Source organism: Trichoderma virens (assembly GCF_000170995.1).
Source record: "Trichoderma virens Gv29-8 chromosome Unknown TRIVIscaffold_92, whole genome shotgun sequence".
In the NCBI taxonomy this organism is placed as follows: domain Eukaryota; kingdom Fungi; phylum Ascomycota; class Sordariomycetes; order Hypocreales; family Hypocreaceae; genus Trichoderma; species Trichoderma virens.
The window spans coordinates 707,318-724,120 of NW_014013657.1; the positions used below are offsets into that span (position 1 = coordinate 707,318).

The 16,803-nt window shown below is 51.9% G+C and overlaps 6 protein-coding genes across 6 annotated transcripts; 4 read left to right on the forward strand and 2 right to left on the reverse strand.

Moving 5' to 3' along the window:
- Positions 1-1,011: 1,011 nt before the first annotated feature.
- Positions 1,012-1,504, forward strand: TRIVIDRAFT_131804 (uncharacterized protein; the record flags this gene model as incomplete). The annotated part of the gene is made up of 2 exons (XM_014094168.1): positions 1,012-1,142; positions 1,243-1,504. Coding segments are annotated over 2 exons (393 nt in total), but the record flags the coding sequence as incomplete, so codon positions are not given.
- A 411-nt stretch (positions 1,505-1,915) lies between these two features.
- Positions 1,916-2,833, reverse strand: TRIVIDRAFT_64650 (uncharacterized protein; the record flags this gene model as incomplete). The annotated part of the gene is made up of 1 exon (XM_014094169.1): positions 1,916-2,833. The coding sequence occupies one exon, from the start codon at positions 2,831-2,833 to the stop codon at positions 1,916-1,918; it is 918 nt and encodes a 305-aa protein (XP_013949644.1).
- Positions 2,834-3,637: 804 nt separating this feature from the next.
- Positions 3,638-5,479, forward strand: TRIVIDRAFT_56443 (uncharacterized protein; the record flags this gene model as incomplete). Its single annotated transcript, XM_014094170.1, has 7 exons — positions 3,638-3,931; positions 4,005-4,090; positions 4,147-4,196; positions 4,262-4,481; positions 4,552-4,981; positions 5,038-5,091; positions 5,153-5,479. The coding sequence occupies 7 exons, from the start codon at positions 3,638-3,640 to the stop codon at positions 5,477-5,479; spliced, it is 1,461 nt and encodes a 486-aa protein (XP_013949645.1).
- A 1,053-nt stretch (positions 5,480-6,532) lies between these two features.
- On the forward strand, positions 6,533-8,512 carry TRIVIDRAFT_87251 (uncharacterized protein; the record flags this gene model as incomplete). The annotated part of the gene is made up of 2 exons (XM_014094171.1): positions 6,533-7,153; positions 7,221-8,512. 2 exons carry the CDS (start codon positions 6,664-6,666, stop codon positions 8,375-8,377), a joined length of 1,647 nt encoding a protein of 548 aa, XP_013949646.1.
- Positions 8,513-11,989: 3,477 nt separating this feature from the next.
- TRIVIDRAFT_164623 (uncharacterized protein) lies at positions 11,990-13,468 on the forward strand (the record flags this gene model as incomplete). Its single annotated transcript, XM_014094172.1, has 3 exons — positions 11,990-12,760; positions 12,833-13,099; positions 13,181-13,468. The coding sequence occupies 3 exons, from the start codon at positions 11,990-11,992 to the stop codon at positions 13,466-13,468; spliced, it is 1,326 nt and encodes a 441-aa protein (XP_013949647.1).
- A 603-nt stretch (positions 13,469-14,071) lies between these two features.
- Positions 14,072-15,792, reverse strand: TRIVIDRAFT_87250 (uncharacterized protein; the record flags this gene model as incomplete). The annotated part of the gene is made up of 2 exons (XM_014094173.1): positions 14,072-15,205; positions 15,267-15,792. The coding sequence occupies 2 exons, from the start codon at positions 15,747-15,749 to the stop codon at positions 14,831-14,833; spliced, it is 858 nt and encodes a 285-aa protein (XP_013949648.1).
- Positions 15,793-16,803: the final 1,011 nt, after the last annotated feature.

Sequence of the window (16,803 nt, forward strand, 5' to 3'; positions counted from 1 at the left end):
TGGGATGTGTTGATTTTCTTAGGATCCCAGGAGTGTAACAACCGGGCGGGTGAACAGATAGAACAGAGTGAGTGAACAAGGGTGGGCTTAATGGATAGAGGTCAAGGTTATGGATCACGACGACCAATGGGTTCAACGTTATAGAGGGGTGTATATGGCATGTAACAACAGATAAATTACGAAAAGCCTCCACAAAAGAATAAAGACCTCGTACTCAAAAAACGTTGTGGTTGTTCTTGTCTTATACTCATACAAAGTATGGGCATCCGGCTCAAGATCAGCAGGCGAGGACACACTGGTCGAGCAATGGCAAAAGACGATGTGATGGCATCTACATGGTGAAGATGTATCTACGAGGCACTTACCGTTCGAGCATGATGTTTTCGAAGCACTAGCTTGAAGAATAGGCTCGTTGTTAGTATATGTAAGCTCCGTGTCATATCGTGACGATGGCTCCTAGACTTGCGAGCGACGACTGTGGAGGAGAGCAGGGCAAAAAAATTCTTTACTTGATTGCTATGGAGAAATTTGAGGGTGTAAATATACACACGCACTGTAAAAAAACACGGTGCTGATATTCTTCGGTTCTGCTAGTCACGTGGGTTCTGCACGTGATTGCTTACGTTGGCAGGTCGCTGTGCGTGCCCTACTTTGTGCCCCCACAAGGGCCGAAAATTCCACCATGTTTAGCGAGTCCTGTGAAATCCTCCGCCCTCTCTTCTTCAACCCGAACAATCGATTCTAACGAGCAGCACGGCAACGTCCCATACAGTTGCCCAGCATGTCGCTCGTCACGGGAGAGAAGACGAACTTCCAGTTCGTAAGTGGTTTCCAATTCATCGCGGACAAAACGTTTCCAGCTGCTACGAAATTTACGCGGTGTGTCGATGTCATCATCGCAACGAACAAAAATTTCCGGAGCACTTGGGGATGGTTTTGCGGCGGCCTGGGAGAAGGGGGAAGAGATGCTTGAAAGAAACGTTGTGGGCTAACAGTCATTGTCTCGTCTAGATCTTGCGTCTTCTTAACACCAATGTTGACGGAAAGCAGAAGGTTATGTACGCCTTGACCAAGATCAAGGGTGTCGGTCGCCGATACTCCAACTTGGTCTGCAAGAAGGCCGATGTCGATCTGAACAAGCGGTACGAAAATTCACCAATCCATGGACTTTGTTGGCGGAGGCTGCGAGTCGAAAAATCACAAAAAAGGGAGATTGGAAAACTAACAAGAATTCAATTATAGCGCCGGTGAGCTTACCTCCGAAGAGCTCGAGCGTATTGTCACGATCATCCAAAACCCTACCCAGTACAAGATCCCCGGCTGGTTCTTGAACAGACAACGCGACATTGTTGACGGCAAGGACTCTCACATCCTGGCCAACGGTGTCGACTCCAAGCTCCGTGAGGATCTGGAGCGCCTCAAGAAGATCCGCGCCCACCGTGGTCTCCGACACTACTGGGGTCTCCGTGTCCGTGGTCAGCACACCAAGACTACCGGTCGTCGTGGCCGGACTGTCGGTGTCTCCAAGAAGAAGGGTGGCTAATGGTTTTACTGTTTTCGGTCTGGGGTGGACAGGCGTGACGGCTGGGTTTTTCATCACTGTGATGAGCATTTCCATGGGATTGCTTTCTGGCATACGCAGCTGGTGCTGTACTCTAGATCAGAGTCAAATGAATTAAAAGCATTTTCAAAGCGTTACCATTATGGTGTTCACATTTAAAATATACTGGTGATGAAATCCCGCCGTAGCCGTAGTTTCCGACATGTACACGCCTTCATGACATGGGGGGAAATTAAGTAAAAAAAAAAGTTACGACTAATGAATTTATTTCTCCTTTAGAAAACCGCGTTACAGTCCATTGGCCTCGGGTATCATTTTATTCCTTTTTTTAGTCCTATCTGAAATTTCTGTGCTTTAATCCTCATGTGTGACTGCCATATCCAAAACTTCGACTCTGCCTTGGCCCTTAGTCTCGTTGCCAATGAAATCAGACAGAGCCTTGAAAGCGCCCGGCTCAACAAAGCCCACAACTTCCCATTCCGAGCCCATGACGTCCTGGCTCTCAACCTGCTCGACGTAGCCCAAAATCCGATCCTTGACTGTGCCGGCTGCCTTTGCTTCGCCGTCCTCCTCTTTTGCGGCGGCCTTGGGCGCTTTGACCGCTTGCTTGAGAACATTGGTAGAGCATGAGACTCGGAGCTTCATCCTGGCCCGTGCGACAGGGATGGGCTGATATGCGATGAGGGCCTTCATAGCGTCAAGGGCCTGGCTCTTTGCGCTCTTGGTGGTGACAACTCCCGTCCACGTGTGCTCGCGAGTCTTGGGTTTGGCCTCACCGGCCTCTGACGTCGTCGGCGTTGCGGTTCCCGAATCCGTCGTCTTTTCCCCGTTGTGCGCCTGCGAGCTCAGCATATCCAGAGCCTTTTCGATCATGCCGGGCGTGTACACTCTCTTCGTCCGCGGGTCGACAAGCTTGCTAACCACAATACTGATGACCTCATTATGCACCCGTTCTAGCTGCGCCGCGCGCTCTTTATCGCCCACCTGCAGCTCTCCCTTTTTCAGGATCTCGAGGACGATGTCGTCGGTAGATTTGCCCTTGCCAAAGGCCTTTTCGAGGTCCTCCTTTGGCGCGGTCTGGCCCTTGGAGACGTTGAGGAAGACGTTTGGGATCTGAAGGACGTTGTCGAGGTCGGTCTCGATGCCGGAGCGCCATTCAAGGACTTTGTTCTTGTAGCAGGCGATTTCGAAGCGCTTCTTGCCCTTTTTCAGGCGCACGAGCGAGACGTTTGTGAGCTTGATCTGGTTGGAGGGGAGGTTGATTCGAGACATGTTTGCGAAGAATTATCGGGTTTGTGTCGTGAAATGCTGGGAAGAACAAAAGCAGAAATTAGACAAGAAAAACAAGGTCAAACGCTGTATGAAGGAAACGGGTGTTGATTTTGCTGCTGTTTGCAAAGGTCGTGCAAGAAAAAAAAAGAAGACGTCAGTTGGATATAAATGTCAAGGCTAGCTGACTGGCAGAGCCTTGGCGGGGGATTATCCATGTACTCGTACCTGAGGATGACAAATGCGGACCTGGCTTATACTGGATCTGGGCGATGATGTCTTGCCACCTCTGGTTCCTTGCTTTGGCCTGAGCAGTGGTTTGGTAATGAGAGCCACACGGGAACGCCTTTGAGAAAGAGAATCTTCTACAATCAATGGCATTCCACTGCAAGTTTCTGCTTTCTCAGTGTATTTTTGGATTACCGCGCTGAACACCTGCCAGATGAGCGGCTGTATTGCACCGCTGTAGAAATGCCCCAATCTAGCTTAGCTGCAGGTGTATTTTCCCTCCGCCTGGTCATATTTGGAAGCTGATGCACACACTTTGAACTTTTTTTTTCCATCTGCGCTACCCCACCAAGAATGCGAAGCAGCCTTGCAAAACACCCTGGCCTTTGAATTCCTGCTCTGCTGATAATCTTCTGGTAGTGCCCCGCCTTTGAGAGTGTTGAGTCACAAAGAGTCACAGGAGGGTCTTGGGAGTCATAGAATCCGCATAAGCATTGTCGTGTTGGATTGGATCTGCTTTGTACAAGAATTTATTCACGACACTGTTCTTTTTCGAAGACATTCAGACTATAGCTAAAAATGGCCGACGCTACGACTGCCCCGGCCGTCGAGGACGCAACGGGTCATGCCCACGCCACTACCGGCAAGCAGGACATCAACCCGTGGTCCGTCTCTGGAGAGGTCGGCGAGGATGGCAAGGTCAAGGCCATCGACTACCGAAAGCTCATTGACGAGTTCGGCACCAGCTTGATCGACGATGCGCTGCTGGAGCGCTGGGAGAAGGTGACGGGCAGCAAGCCGCATCGCTTTATGCGCCGTGGAATTGTCTTCAGCCACAGAGATCTTACGGCGATTCTTGATCGTTATGAGAAGGTATGAGGAGATGGATGATGCTGCAATGCCCCTGCTTGTGGGATGAGATCCTGTTTCTGACGCAGTTTCACAGAATGAGCCCTTCTTTCTTTACACTGGACGAGGCCCCAGCAGTGACAGCATGCACATTGGACATACCCAGGTGTTTGACTTTGTCAAGTATGAGTTTCATGAAGACCTTGACTTGGGGCGAGTGTTCTAATGTGTTGTCGCAGGTGGCTTCAGGATGTGCTTGATGCCCCCCTGATTATCATGTTGACAGATGGTGAGTTATCTCTACCTATGTGTGTTTTCATTGAGTTGCAGAAGAACTAAGTCTTGTGTATGCAGACGAGAAATTCCTTTTCTCAGAAAAGCGAACCATTGAGGAGGTTATGAGCTACACTAAGACCAATGCCAAGGACATCATCTCTGCTGGCTTCGACATGAAGAAGACATTCATCTTTTCGGATTACGATTTCATCGGCGGTGCTTTTTATAGAAACATTTCGAGATTCTCCAAGAGAGTCACTTTCAACGTGGCCAAGGCCGTGTTTGGCTTCGACGGAAGGTGAGTTGTAATCGGAGTGTTTAGATTGCATGAACAGCATGTCACTAACCCTCTCCTCCCCCCCCTCCAGCTCGAATATCGGCAAGATTCACTTCCCCAGTATTCAGGGTGCCACATCCTTCGCCTCGTCGTTCCCCCACATCTTTGGCGATGATGAGAAGAAGACAGCCAAGATCCCCTGCCTGATTCCTTGCGCCATTGATCAGGACCCCTACTTCCGTTTGACGCGAGACTGTGCCGTGAGCCTTCGCTACGCCAAGCCCTCTCTGGTGCACATGAGATTCCTGGATGCCCTGCAGGGCCCGGGCTCCAAGATGTCAGCCAGTGACGACACCTCTGCCATTTTCATGAAGGACTCGGCCAAGGACATCAAGAACAAGGTCAACAAATACGCCTTCTCAGGAGGCCGCGAGACTGTTGAGGAGCACCGTGAGAAGGGAGGCAACCCGGATGTTGATGTTTCATACCAATATCTGCAGTTCTTCTTGGAAGATGACGAGGTTTGTGGCCCATGCGTAACTGCCTGGAACAAGGTTTACTAATACGACGAATTTAGGAATTGGCCAAGATTAGAGCGGATTACCTAAGTGGCAAGCTTCTGACTGGCGAGGTGAGTTCTTCGTATAAACCCCTATTCCTTGCCGTCAATATACTAACCGGCACGTGAACAGCTCAAGGCAATTTGCATTGCGAAACTCCAGGAGTACGTCGGCGCCTTCCAGGAGAGAAGAGCCAAGGTAACGGACGAGGTCGTGAAGCAATTCATGGCCATCCGCCCGCTGGAATGGCAGGGAAACCCCAATGTCCCCCGCGCGGATCTTGTTGTGCCAGTGGTTAAGGCGGATGAAGCCGCACCCTCGACTGAAGGCGGAGCCGAGAAATTGACCAAGAACCAGCTGAAGAAGTTGCTCAAGGAGCAGCAGATTGCGGCGAAGAAGGCTGAGAAGGCGAAGCAGAAGGAGGAGGGAGCGGCGGCCAAGGCTGAGGAGGGCAAATAGACGATGTCTTTGTCTAGGGTATGCATTGTTATAAACCAAAATAAAATTGAAATAAAAATGTTAAACATGGCTTGCAAGTATTGCTCTGTACGCCGGTGATAGTCTAACGTCGCGGGTGGAAAGATTTATGATGCGATATTACCCCTGAGAGGATGTAGCAAGTATATCGTTCAGCATTGTTGTGTTATATATCTTTGTTGATATCAGCAACCCAATCTATTAAAAAGGACCCCACGGCAAGAAATATGGGTTATAAATATGAGACCAAAATATATCTTTCTCTACTTTTGTTACAGGGGCTTCATACTGTACATCACCACGTATAGATACCCAAGTTGCCCAACTGTGAGGCCTGACAAAGCAATGTTGATACTCGTACTCGTACTGTACCTCTTCACCGCGTCTGCTGGAGTTTGCTAGATTGAGTGCTGATTGGGGCCACGTGAACGGTACGAGCCGGGGCCTGAGAGCCTCCACACCGGATACGGCAATATGTGGGGGCTATCAGTATCCCGGGGGGACCTTTGTTTTGCATGGATAGCACGGAGTACTTTGGCCGTGGTGGGCGTTACAGATACAAGCACGGAGTGTGAAGCCCTCCCTAAAGTACAGCAGAGTCTAAGGAGACGTGAGACTTGGTGGGTATGAGACCTGTAGAGTAGATGCCAATAGCGGCTCTATTCTATTTGCAGCATATCCAGGCACCTACCAGCCTTTGTATTGTCTCGCTCCTTCACCTCTCGTGCCAATCGCCTGAGGGCGCCATCAAGGGACTCGGACTCGGACAGTGCCGGACTCGAAGTTCCGTAACCGGCGAAGGGGCTGATGCGCTAACAGCCAGCAGCGCTCCTGCAGTGGCTATCTGTTACCCGACTCCTGCGGCAACGGCGAGGGGTCACAGTGCGCCTGGCCAACACTAACGACAGGTACATGGCAGTGTCTGGGCACAATAATGCGTTAGGCAAGGTGCCTGACTTTCCCCGGGCTTGAACCAAGAGGTTGGGCTGCCTGGCGACTCTCGCATACGTAATGACCGCTTCTCTCGGCCAGCCACGCCCTTTATTAGCCGACTCTTCGTCCTTCCCCCATTTCTCAATCATCAATTCCTCTCCCATCTTCATCTTCATCAACATCCCAATCCGCATCAAGAACTCTGCTATCCGATATCACTAGCATCAGTCATAATGCGGTTGTCTACATCCGCCCTCGTGCTGGGCGCTGCCTCGTCGGCCATGGCCTTCCAGGACCAAAAGGTTCTCAACGACCCTGCGTCCAAGCCGGCCGTCCAGTTCAGCGGCGACTTTGAGTCCTTTGCCTCGTCCTTCAAGGACAAGTTTGGCGATCTCACTGCCGATGCCAAGGCTCTCTGGGAGGAGGTCTCTCTGCTCGCCCCGGATGCCATGGAGGCCTTCATGGCCCATGCCAAGGGCATCAAGCCTAAGAAGCACGACCGCAAGCCCGATGGCGACTGGGACCATGTCGTCAAGGGCGCCGACGTCCAGAAGCTGTGGGTCGAGAGCGAGTCTGGAGAGTCCCGCCGTCTGGTGGGCGGCAAGCTGTCCAACTACAGCTTGCGAACCAAGAAGGTCGATCCCGCCAAGCTCGGTGTCGACTCCGTGAAGCAGTTCAGCGGATACCTCGATGACGACGAGAAGGACAAGCACTTGTTCTACTGTGAGTTTACACTGTGACAAATCTCCGATAACGCAGGCCAATGGCTAACCAATGTCTTGTTTCGCAGGGTTCTTCGAGTCCCGCAACGACCCCAAGAACGACCCCGTCATCCTGTGGCTCAATGGCGGCCCAGGCTGCTCTTCCCTCACTGGTCTCTTCTTTGAGCTGGGACCTGCCTCTATCAACAAGAAGATTCAGGTTGTCAACAACCCACACGCATGGAACAACAATGCTTCCGTCATCTTCCTTGACCAGCCGGTCAACGTGGGCTACTCATATGGTAGCGGCTCAGTCAGCGACACTGTCGCTGCTGGCAAGGACGTCTACGCCCTCCTCACCCTCTTCTTCCACCAGTACCCCGAGTACTCTACTCAGGACTTCCACATTGCTGGAGAGTCATACGGTGGACACTACGTCCCTACCTTTGCGGCAGAGATCCTCTCCCACAAGGACCGCAACATCAACCTCAAGAGCATTGCTGTCGGCAATGGCTTGACCGATGAGTTCACCCAGTACGCTTACTACCGGCCCATGGCCTGCGGTGACGGTGGCTACCCCGCCGTCCTGAGCGAGAGCCAGTGCAACGCCATGGACAACGCTCTGCCCCGCTGCCAGAGCCTCATCAAGAACTGCTACGACTCTGAGAGCGCTTGGGTCTGCGTTCCCGCTGCCATCTACTGCAACAACGCCTTCATTGGACCGTACCAGCAGACCGGCTACAACCCCTACGATATCCGCTCCAAGTGTGAGGATTCCGGCAACCTGTGCTACGAGGGTCTGGGTTGGATCTCCGAGTACCTGAACAAGCCTGAGACTATGGAGGCCCTTGGTGCCGAGGTGTCAAGCTACGAAAGCTGCAACTTCCAGATCAACCGTGACTTCTTGCTCCGTGGTGACTGGATGAAGCCCATCTACCGCCTTGTTCCCGAACTCCTGAAGGAGATTCCCGTCCTCATCTACGCCGGTGACGCCGACTTCATCTGCAACTGGCTGGGCAACAAGGCCTGGGTCAATGCTCTTGAGTGGGAGCACGGTGACGACTTCCGTAGCGCCAAGACCAAGGATCTCACTGTTGGAGACAGGACATACGGCAACGTCCAGTCATCACACAACCTCACCTGGATGCAGATCTACCATGCCGGCCACATGACACCCACGGATGAGCCTGAGGGCAGCATCAACTTCCTCAACCGCTGGATCGCCGGCGAGTGGGTTGCTAAATAATGATGGACAATGATTAAGATATCTGATGGGTTTTGGTATAAGTATAATTGGACCGGGAATGACATATGGGCGCGGTCTGCATGTTTGTATTATGAATCAGTAAGCAGCAAGAATAAATGACTTACTTTTATTATGACGTTGTATGGACCAGATGTCTATCTGTGATGTCTTGCTTGTTTTTCTCTGTTTTTCTCTTGAAACATGCTGCTGCCGGTATTACCAACCTCCCACGTGGTAAAAATAAAGTCGCAATCAAGGTGCTGTGATGTTTACGAGTCTCGGAGATGACATGGCAATGAAGCAATTTGTCCGAGCGGTGTTTGTCGGTGATGTTGCGACGGGCTGGGATGTTCTGATCTCCGCAGGTGCTCTAATTCCCCCGCCGCCGATTGCCTTGCAAGGCAGAAGTTCCCGGTGCGGAGATGTTGGGATCGAACGGAGGTTAGGAGTAAAAGAGGTACATACATGCAGATGATTCCTTGTTCACGAGTACAGATTTGGTGCATTGCATCGCATCGAGGGGTGTGTTCGCAAGCAAGCGAAGCACGGTGACGGAGTGCTTTGGTAAGGCAAGGTAGCACTTGATTGCCGTTGCATCTTTCTCCTCATCTCTTTGATGCAAGTTTGATGGCGCAGGCAGTGTGGCGATGAGAGCTTGGGGGGTTTTGTCTGCTTAGAATGCTGGGTTTGCATGGGCTGGTTTGGCGGTGGTATCATCTCCCCCGTCTGTTTCTATCTCTCACTCTCTTTCGCACTCTTTCTCGGTAAAATGACTTTGTTGATGCCTTGGGGGGGCTCGGTGCAAGCAACTCGGCCAGCTCATTCAAGGCGGCAGAAACGAGCTGTGCATTATATGATATATCCAATCAACTGGAGGTTGCGAAGCTGCACGTGCCTCATGGGTTGGAGTGGTGTTGCGTCTCGAGTCCGTTGCGGCCGCTAAGCGTTTAGTAAGGCTCTGGGTAAAAGTTTACTTGGGTTAGCAGGTCTTGTGTGGAGAACAAAAGTCCTACAGTAGCCACCCCCGACCCTGGATTTCATGGGCTTCCAGAATACAGTTACCGGCCATGTACTCGTATTCAGCAGCAAAGTATGGGGGAGCCGAGGAACTTGCTACGGCTAATGCGACTTGCGTGCATGTGCCCTCATGTGAAGCTCGGCTTGGACATCCATTTCAATATAGTATTTGTGCGGGGGGTGCCATGAAAAAGCACGGGGCAGATAATAGTAGCAGCATCTCTATCTCTTTTGCCAAGGGGAGGGTGGTATCCCAGCGATGCGGCGCTAGAGGGTTCTCCCCCAACAAAAAAGTATAAAGAAAACTTTTTTCTAACTGGCTGCTTTTTTTTTGTGAGAGCTGAACTTGGGCCGTTTGCCGCATCCGGCTCCGCATCGCGGCCACATACGGAGGAACGGGGCAGCCTGCAACCACTCCGTATTGGAGCGGCTGGCCGGGAGGACGAGAAGTTGGTGTGGCGATACGGGAGGCTAGCATTGATTGAGATGTTTTGGTCCCCTTAAATGCTGGGTGTCGCGTGGTTCCTGGAGAGCTGGTGGTGGGAGGGAGAAGCTGCGAAAGTTTGGTATGATGCTCAGCTCATTCAAGTATCGTGCAGTGCGTCATTGCCGGTTTGCACGGCAATAGGGATGCGAGTGCGATATCTGCTTGTAGTATTTCCGCCGTTCGAGCCGGGACAAAGGTAAAAAAACGCAAGGGGACAAGCCATGTACAGGTGCTGGAATGGAAGACAACGGGCGGCATTTGCTGCATTCTCGTCCTTTCGGGCCTAGAGCCGATGTTGGGGTGGAGATGCAGGGGAGGGAGGGATGGACAAGCAGAAGCTGGGCATGGGGAGAGCCGGCCAATGACCAAGCCTGGCGACTGTCGAAAGGAGATTATAAGCGTGGGCGTCATTGTACTCGTACAGTACCTGGGCGAGGACAGGCTGAGTCTATTGTTGCGCCATGGTCGCGAGCATGACGGTGCTACCGTGATGGCATCTAATGAATTGTATGGTTTTATTTTATTTACTGTATTTTATTTATTTGTTTTTCCCTGATCGAGTGACCGCTATATCCGGCCCCGGTTGGCACGGCCCCTGATGCGGGAGTTGTTCGCTGGATCGGCAAACGACGAGTCGCAATCGTGGAGAGAAGCGAGAAAGCCGATGCTGGTTCAAAGTACGAGGAGTGGGAATCAAGTGGTGGGGAGAAGATGGGACGAGGAAAAGAAAGAAAGAAGAAGACGACGATCATCTGGATGGTATTGCAATCGATAACAAGACAATGGCAGGTGTTAGCTCCAGTAGTGTGTCCATCCTCGGTACTTGTTGATGCTCCATATTCTGTAATCTGCGGTAATATTAGACATCACGTAGTACTGTATTCTCTTCTTTTGGTTCAGCTGCTCAATGAGGCTTCAAACGAAATCGATCGAGCTCTTGCTCCGCGGGCTCCGAGGCGACCAGGGGGGCCCTCCGCTTGGTTATCGTGTAGTCAGTCAACAGCTCTCTTTTGACTTTGGCCCCTGGCTTGGCGAGCGGCCGCTGGAGCTGAACAAGGGAGACTTCACATTATGTGAAATTAATGCCGTTCGTGGTTTAGAAACGACGCCTCTGCCAAGTACCGAGAGGTGCGTGACGTCTATATCGCGTTGATGTGAAATGAAGCTGCCCAAGCACCAAGTATAAACATCGTCCGCCTCCCTCGAGCTGGCCTTGTCTGACATGACACGCTCATAAACATCTTCATTGAATCGGTCTTATCACTCTCCCTTTGGCCAATTCACCAGCCCTGCCTGTTGTTTAATACCGTACTCGTACTCTGCTCCAGGCGTATCGTATCGTCAAGCTGTAATACCAAACCAAACGTCACTCTCCCCACGATCACCACCGCCAGTGTACTTAGCCGCCCATAGACGAAAGCAGCGAGCGTGCGGTACCAGGTCGACGACGAAGCAACCGAAAAGTTACTTCGCACCCTCTGATCTGCTGGCCACCAATTAAAAAGGGACGAACAATCTACCACCATCTGCATTTGGGTGGTTCAATTAATCGCCTGCAGCCCTTCTTGTTTCGCCTCTTTTTTCCCATTTTTTTTTTGCTCGCTTGCATCATTGAGACTTGGTTGAACTGCTCCGTTGACCCGCCTGTGCCCCAACAAATTCGCCAGGCGTGTTTTTTTTTGCTCGGCCTCTCTTCTCACCCCTCCCTTGAATCCCAAGCCGCGGCGGAAGCGGGTATCCAGAGCGCCCTCTTTTAATTTTCCACTGCGCTCTCGAATTTCTTCTTAATATCTTTGTCATTGGGACAATTCCTTCCAATTTCCTCTTTTCCACCTTGTTTTTCATAATAGCCTGTTTGGCAGCGCCTTGCATTGTCCAAAATAGCCTGGAACCTTATTCTGGGGCAAACAAGAGCTGGAACAAGCTTGCTTCTTGTGTTTGTTAGCGGGAAAAAAAAGGTACATGCGACTACACTGAAAGGCTCCCTGGCTGGACGACGACTTACACCATTAGCAGCAGAGCGTGTCTCTTCACCACCACAACTCGATCTTCACCCACACAACTTGCACGGTTTTCCTTCACCTGGCAAGCATCATCCCGCATCCGCCATGTCCAAATTTCAGGTCTGGGGCTCGTTGCCCGAAGCCCACCTCTTCAACTTCCCCCCGGCCAACCCCCCGGCGCCAATCGCTCCGGCTCATGTCCCTGCTTCTATTCTGAGGCCGTTCAACATCCCAGATGATCTCTATGTGTCTGCTCTGGATGCTCGAGTTCCGTTGACGATTGCCGCGCTTTATGCCATCTCGGCCAAGCTACTCAACAAGTACAACAAGGCGCGCAACAAGAAGCCATGGGGCATCAGCAAAACACGCCCCTTCTTCGTCTTTGTCGTCCTGCACAACATCTTCCTCGCCGTCTACTCCGCCTGGACATTCTGGGGCATGGTTGGCGTCATGAGGAGGAGTGTCGTCAGCCCCTTTGGCCCTGGCGGTGTTGCGGCTACTGCTGATGGCTTCTGCCGCCCTCACGGACCTCGAGGCCTGGGTAACTCCATCTACTTCAACGAGACCACTCTAAGCTGGGATAGTGCTTCACCGAGCTCTCTTGCGCATTTGCTCTCTTCGGGCGGCATGCCCAGCACTACTGAGCCCGGCCGAATGTGGAACGAGGGCCTGAACTACTACGGCTGGATCTTTTATCTGAGCAAGTTCTACGAGGTCCTCGACACCTTCATCATCTTGGCCAAGGGCAAGTACAGCTCGACTCTGCAGACATACCACCACGCCGGTGCCATGATGTGCATGTGGGCTGGCATGCGATACATGGCTATCCCCATCTGGATCTTCTGCCTCTTCAACTCCTTCATCCACTCTTTGATGGTGAGTTTCTTTTTCTCCGGCTTTTGACCCCAGATTTCACCGCGGCTCCTTTTGCTAACCTTGCGTTTCTAGTACACTTACTACACTCTGTCGGCCTTCTCCATTAGAGTCCCTACGGCCATGAAGCGTTCCCTGACTTCCATGCAAATCACCCAGTTCATCATTGGAGCTACATTCGCCATGGTCCCCTCCTTCATCACCTACGTTTCCCCCATCACATCTACCCACGTCGTCACCGAAGAGTCTCCCGTCACCAGGAGCGCCCCGATCGACTACATCATCCCGACTGCCGTCAGTGCCCTGGATTCGCTCAAGCAGCTCATCTTCGGAGCTGCCGAGGTCGCTGGTGGCGCTGAGGCTGCGGCCGCGCCTACCATCAGCAAGTCCACCACCGTTACGCGGACATATGATCTCGTCCAGCCCTGCACCCTCACCACTGGTGAGACGTTTGCCATCTGGATCAACGTCGTCTACCTTGCCCCTCTCACCTACCTCTTCATCAGCTTCTTCATCGCAAGCTACGTCAAGCGCAGCAGCGCTGCCCAGAAGCTCGGCGGCAAGGCTGCCCGCGGCATGGGCGACGAGGTTACCCTTGCTGAGAAGGCTGGCTGGGAAGCTGCCCGCAATGTCGAGAGAGAGGTCTACGGCGGCGAGCAGATGGCCGAGGGAAGCAGCCCCAACGGCAAGACCACCAAGCGCAGGGCTTAGAAACCCCCCGCGAGAAGGGTCAAGATAAAAAAGCTGGTGGGCGAAAAGGGGGGCTTGAAAGTTGTAGGATACTCGCGCTGATCAAACCATGTGTTTTGATTTGGCAAGAATTCGTTGAGATTTGGTTTGATTTTATTTTTACTTACGGGCATGAGAAAAGAACCAAAAAAAGATCTGCTCTCAATTGCCCTGGGCATGGCGTTGTTTTAAAGTCCTTAACTGGATGGGCTTTGGGGGGAAAATATTTTTTTCATGGTTTTTTTCACATCAAGTATTGCATGGACAAGGATAGTGTTGCATTTTTTTTCCCCTCCTCCTCACTTGTCGTAATTATCAAAGTTGAAAAAAGAGATACACGACTCGAATAGAATCTGAGAGATGACCGGATTACCGGATCAGAAGATGTCTTTTTTGCTTAACTTGAGATTTTATGTGATATTGTCTGGTCATTCATTATTCGTATACTTTGTGCTTTGCAGAGCGATGCCCCCCCTTTTCCCTGCATCAACAGGTAAGATGTCCCCTTTTCCTTGCATCTACACAATGCGAATCATGACTTGGCGACAAAACTACAAGCACAGATCTAGGAGATGAAGTTGAAATATGTGTAAAGAGAGTCAATTATTTGTCTATAGAAGCAACCTCGGCTCACAAAAACAAGCGGCTACTCCGCCATCGGGGGTATTATCTCCTTCCAAACAATCCCGCACATCAAAATAATAATAATAATAATAATAATAATAATAATAAAGAAAATAAGGATAATAAAATGTCGAGGCACCCCTTTCTCTCTCTCCTTCCTCATCCAAAAAGACGAAAAAAAAAGAGAAAAAGGAGCTGCCAAGAAGGGGGTATCCCGCTAAGAAAAAACGCCTGCTTTCCCAAAAGTCTAGTAGCTTGTCTGTTTCTGAATCTGAATTATTCATTCCGTTCTGCTCGGCGAGTTTTTGTCCGAGATGAAAATGTTTCCATGCAGTATTTCAAGAAAAAGAAGAAAAGATGATGAAAAAGGGGGTGTGTGGTTGAGATGTCCGACGAGATTCTCGTGTAGATAGATCGAGTTTGCCCCGTTGTCAAGAAGATTTGGTTGGGGTGTTGTAAATAGGAGACATGGAAATGAAAACAAGAAAGAAAAAGAAAAAAAATCAAAAAAATCATCAATCTGGTCTAATGGTCTATCGTCATTTGAGTTTCTCGTAACTTCATGTGTTCGCTCTGGGTATCAGATGCCGCCATAGCGGCGACACGAGTGTGGTAAGTAATAGGAAAACTGGCCAGCTCCCTGATGGACATCTTGCCCACCAAGAGGAGTCCCCTCGGCCGTGTGGTTTGATACAGCGGCTCAGCCGCCAGGTTTCTCTCTTAAAAGGTGCTCCAGTTCCAGTCTCGGGGAACGCTGGCTGGAATCTCAGGGCCCTGGGGCAGGCCAAACGGTGTCGCTGGCTGGGCGGCGATTGGTGTGGAAGGGACTGTGCGATGAGCATCCGAGGACGCTGGGCTGGACACTTGGCTGCTTTCGCGGCTGTGCCAGGTCTTGAACTGCTCGAAGCAGTGGTTGCACGTGCGTGATGGGACGGCGCGCGGGTTGAAGTTTGCGTCCTGGTCGAGCGGGAGCGCATAGCTAGAGTGCCAGTCGCAGAAGATGTTGCCACATTTGCGGCAGTGGTGCCGCCGGACAAAATAGCTGAAGTTGCGTTTGCACGTCGGGTCGTCGCAGATGGTGGATTCGGTGTCGGGCTGATGGAGACATTGTTAGCGATAACTCGTCATGTAGATGGATCCTCGGGCTCAAACAAACCTTCCAGTGCTTGCGCGTTGGCGGCTCAGTAACGTCGGGGAAGAGATCGAGGTTCCACTCGCCGTCGATGCTGCTGCTCTTGCCGCTCTCGCTGGCTCGTCGGCCCAGGCGCTGGCTGACGATGCCGCTGAGGCTCATGAAGCCCGTATTTGAGCGGCGCAGCGTCACGTCGGATCCAGAGTCGGAGCTCGAGTCGCCAGATCTTGACTTGGTCAAGGGCCGCTGCGGGAACTCGTCGTTTGGTCGCAGAGCAGCCGGCATGTAGACGGGGCGTACATGGGTGGCGTGGCGAGCCTTGGGCGACGGCGGTGTCGAGACGGCGTGCTCATGGAAGCCGTTTGAGCTGTTTGGCGAGAGCTGAGGTCCTGGAGGAAGCTGGAAGGACTGCGAGCGGCTGTGGCCATGAGGGCGTGCGCTTGGCAGAAAGTGCCGGGACTGCTGCTGCGCACCCGGTACGGAGGGCATGATGAGCTGGGCGGCCATTGTGTTTACTTGATTTTTACTTGTCCTTCTCTTTTCTTGTTGGGCTTCCCTTTAATTCAGGGGGTAATTAACGTAAGAGGATGATGAATGGCGGAGTGAGTCGTGCCACGTTGAGCCGCCGCGCGGTGAGTGGCTTGGAGATGTGTAGAGTTTGTTTGGTGATGAGTGAGATAAATGTGAGAGCGGATGCCCCAAGGTATGATGACACGCTATGCAGCAAAGGAGAGGACTGAAAGGATGGAGGCGATGGTAGATAGAAGGCCGATTCGACGCTGCTCTGCTTGGGGAGATGAGGTCGAGGGATGTACTCGGTATCAAGATCGAGGGCAAGACGAAGATATAAAGCAACCGAGGGCTGCAAGTGCCAGGTACGTGTACAGGCGGGTACTTGGCCGGTCTGGAGCTTACTTTGCTGGTACCGACCGAGAGCGTCGAGTCGAGATTGATCCTCTGAGAATCGCACTGGGTCCTCCTATTCTGTGTTATGTCGGGTGTGTCGGGGAGTGGCCGGATTGGTGCGATTGGACAGGGGGCGGACTATCGCAGGGCGGCAATTGGACGGACGCTGACCGGTGGCGATGCGAGTCGCGGATTTTGGTATGTGGACGGCGTGGTGGTAGTAAGTATGGAGTATGGAGCGTGGAGAAGTTGCCGGTTAGGTATTGAAGAGGCACGGAGGAGAAAGAAGAGCAAGGTTGGTGCTGGTAATGCAAGCGTTGGTTTGAACACGGTACTTATTTTCGAGAGAGAGAGAAAAAAAAAAATGAGAGAGAAAAAAAGGTTGCGAGCAATATTCTATTCTAACCAAGTCCTCGACTAGTCCTGCTACCTAATGCAGCTCTGTCCGCTCTCCCTGTCTCATGCACGTCGTCCAGGCCACAGAGGAGCTAATGTACGTCTGTCCTGGAGTTGAAAGTTCCAGCATGTACGAAGCTGCGTCAGGTAGCATGCGCGCTGGGTCTGGACGAGGTACATGCCGGAGCGCCGCAAATACCTGTCCAGCAGCGTCGGAAAGCGAGCAACTCGGATGTACAGATCCAGGCCGGTCGGGGTT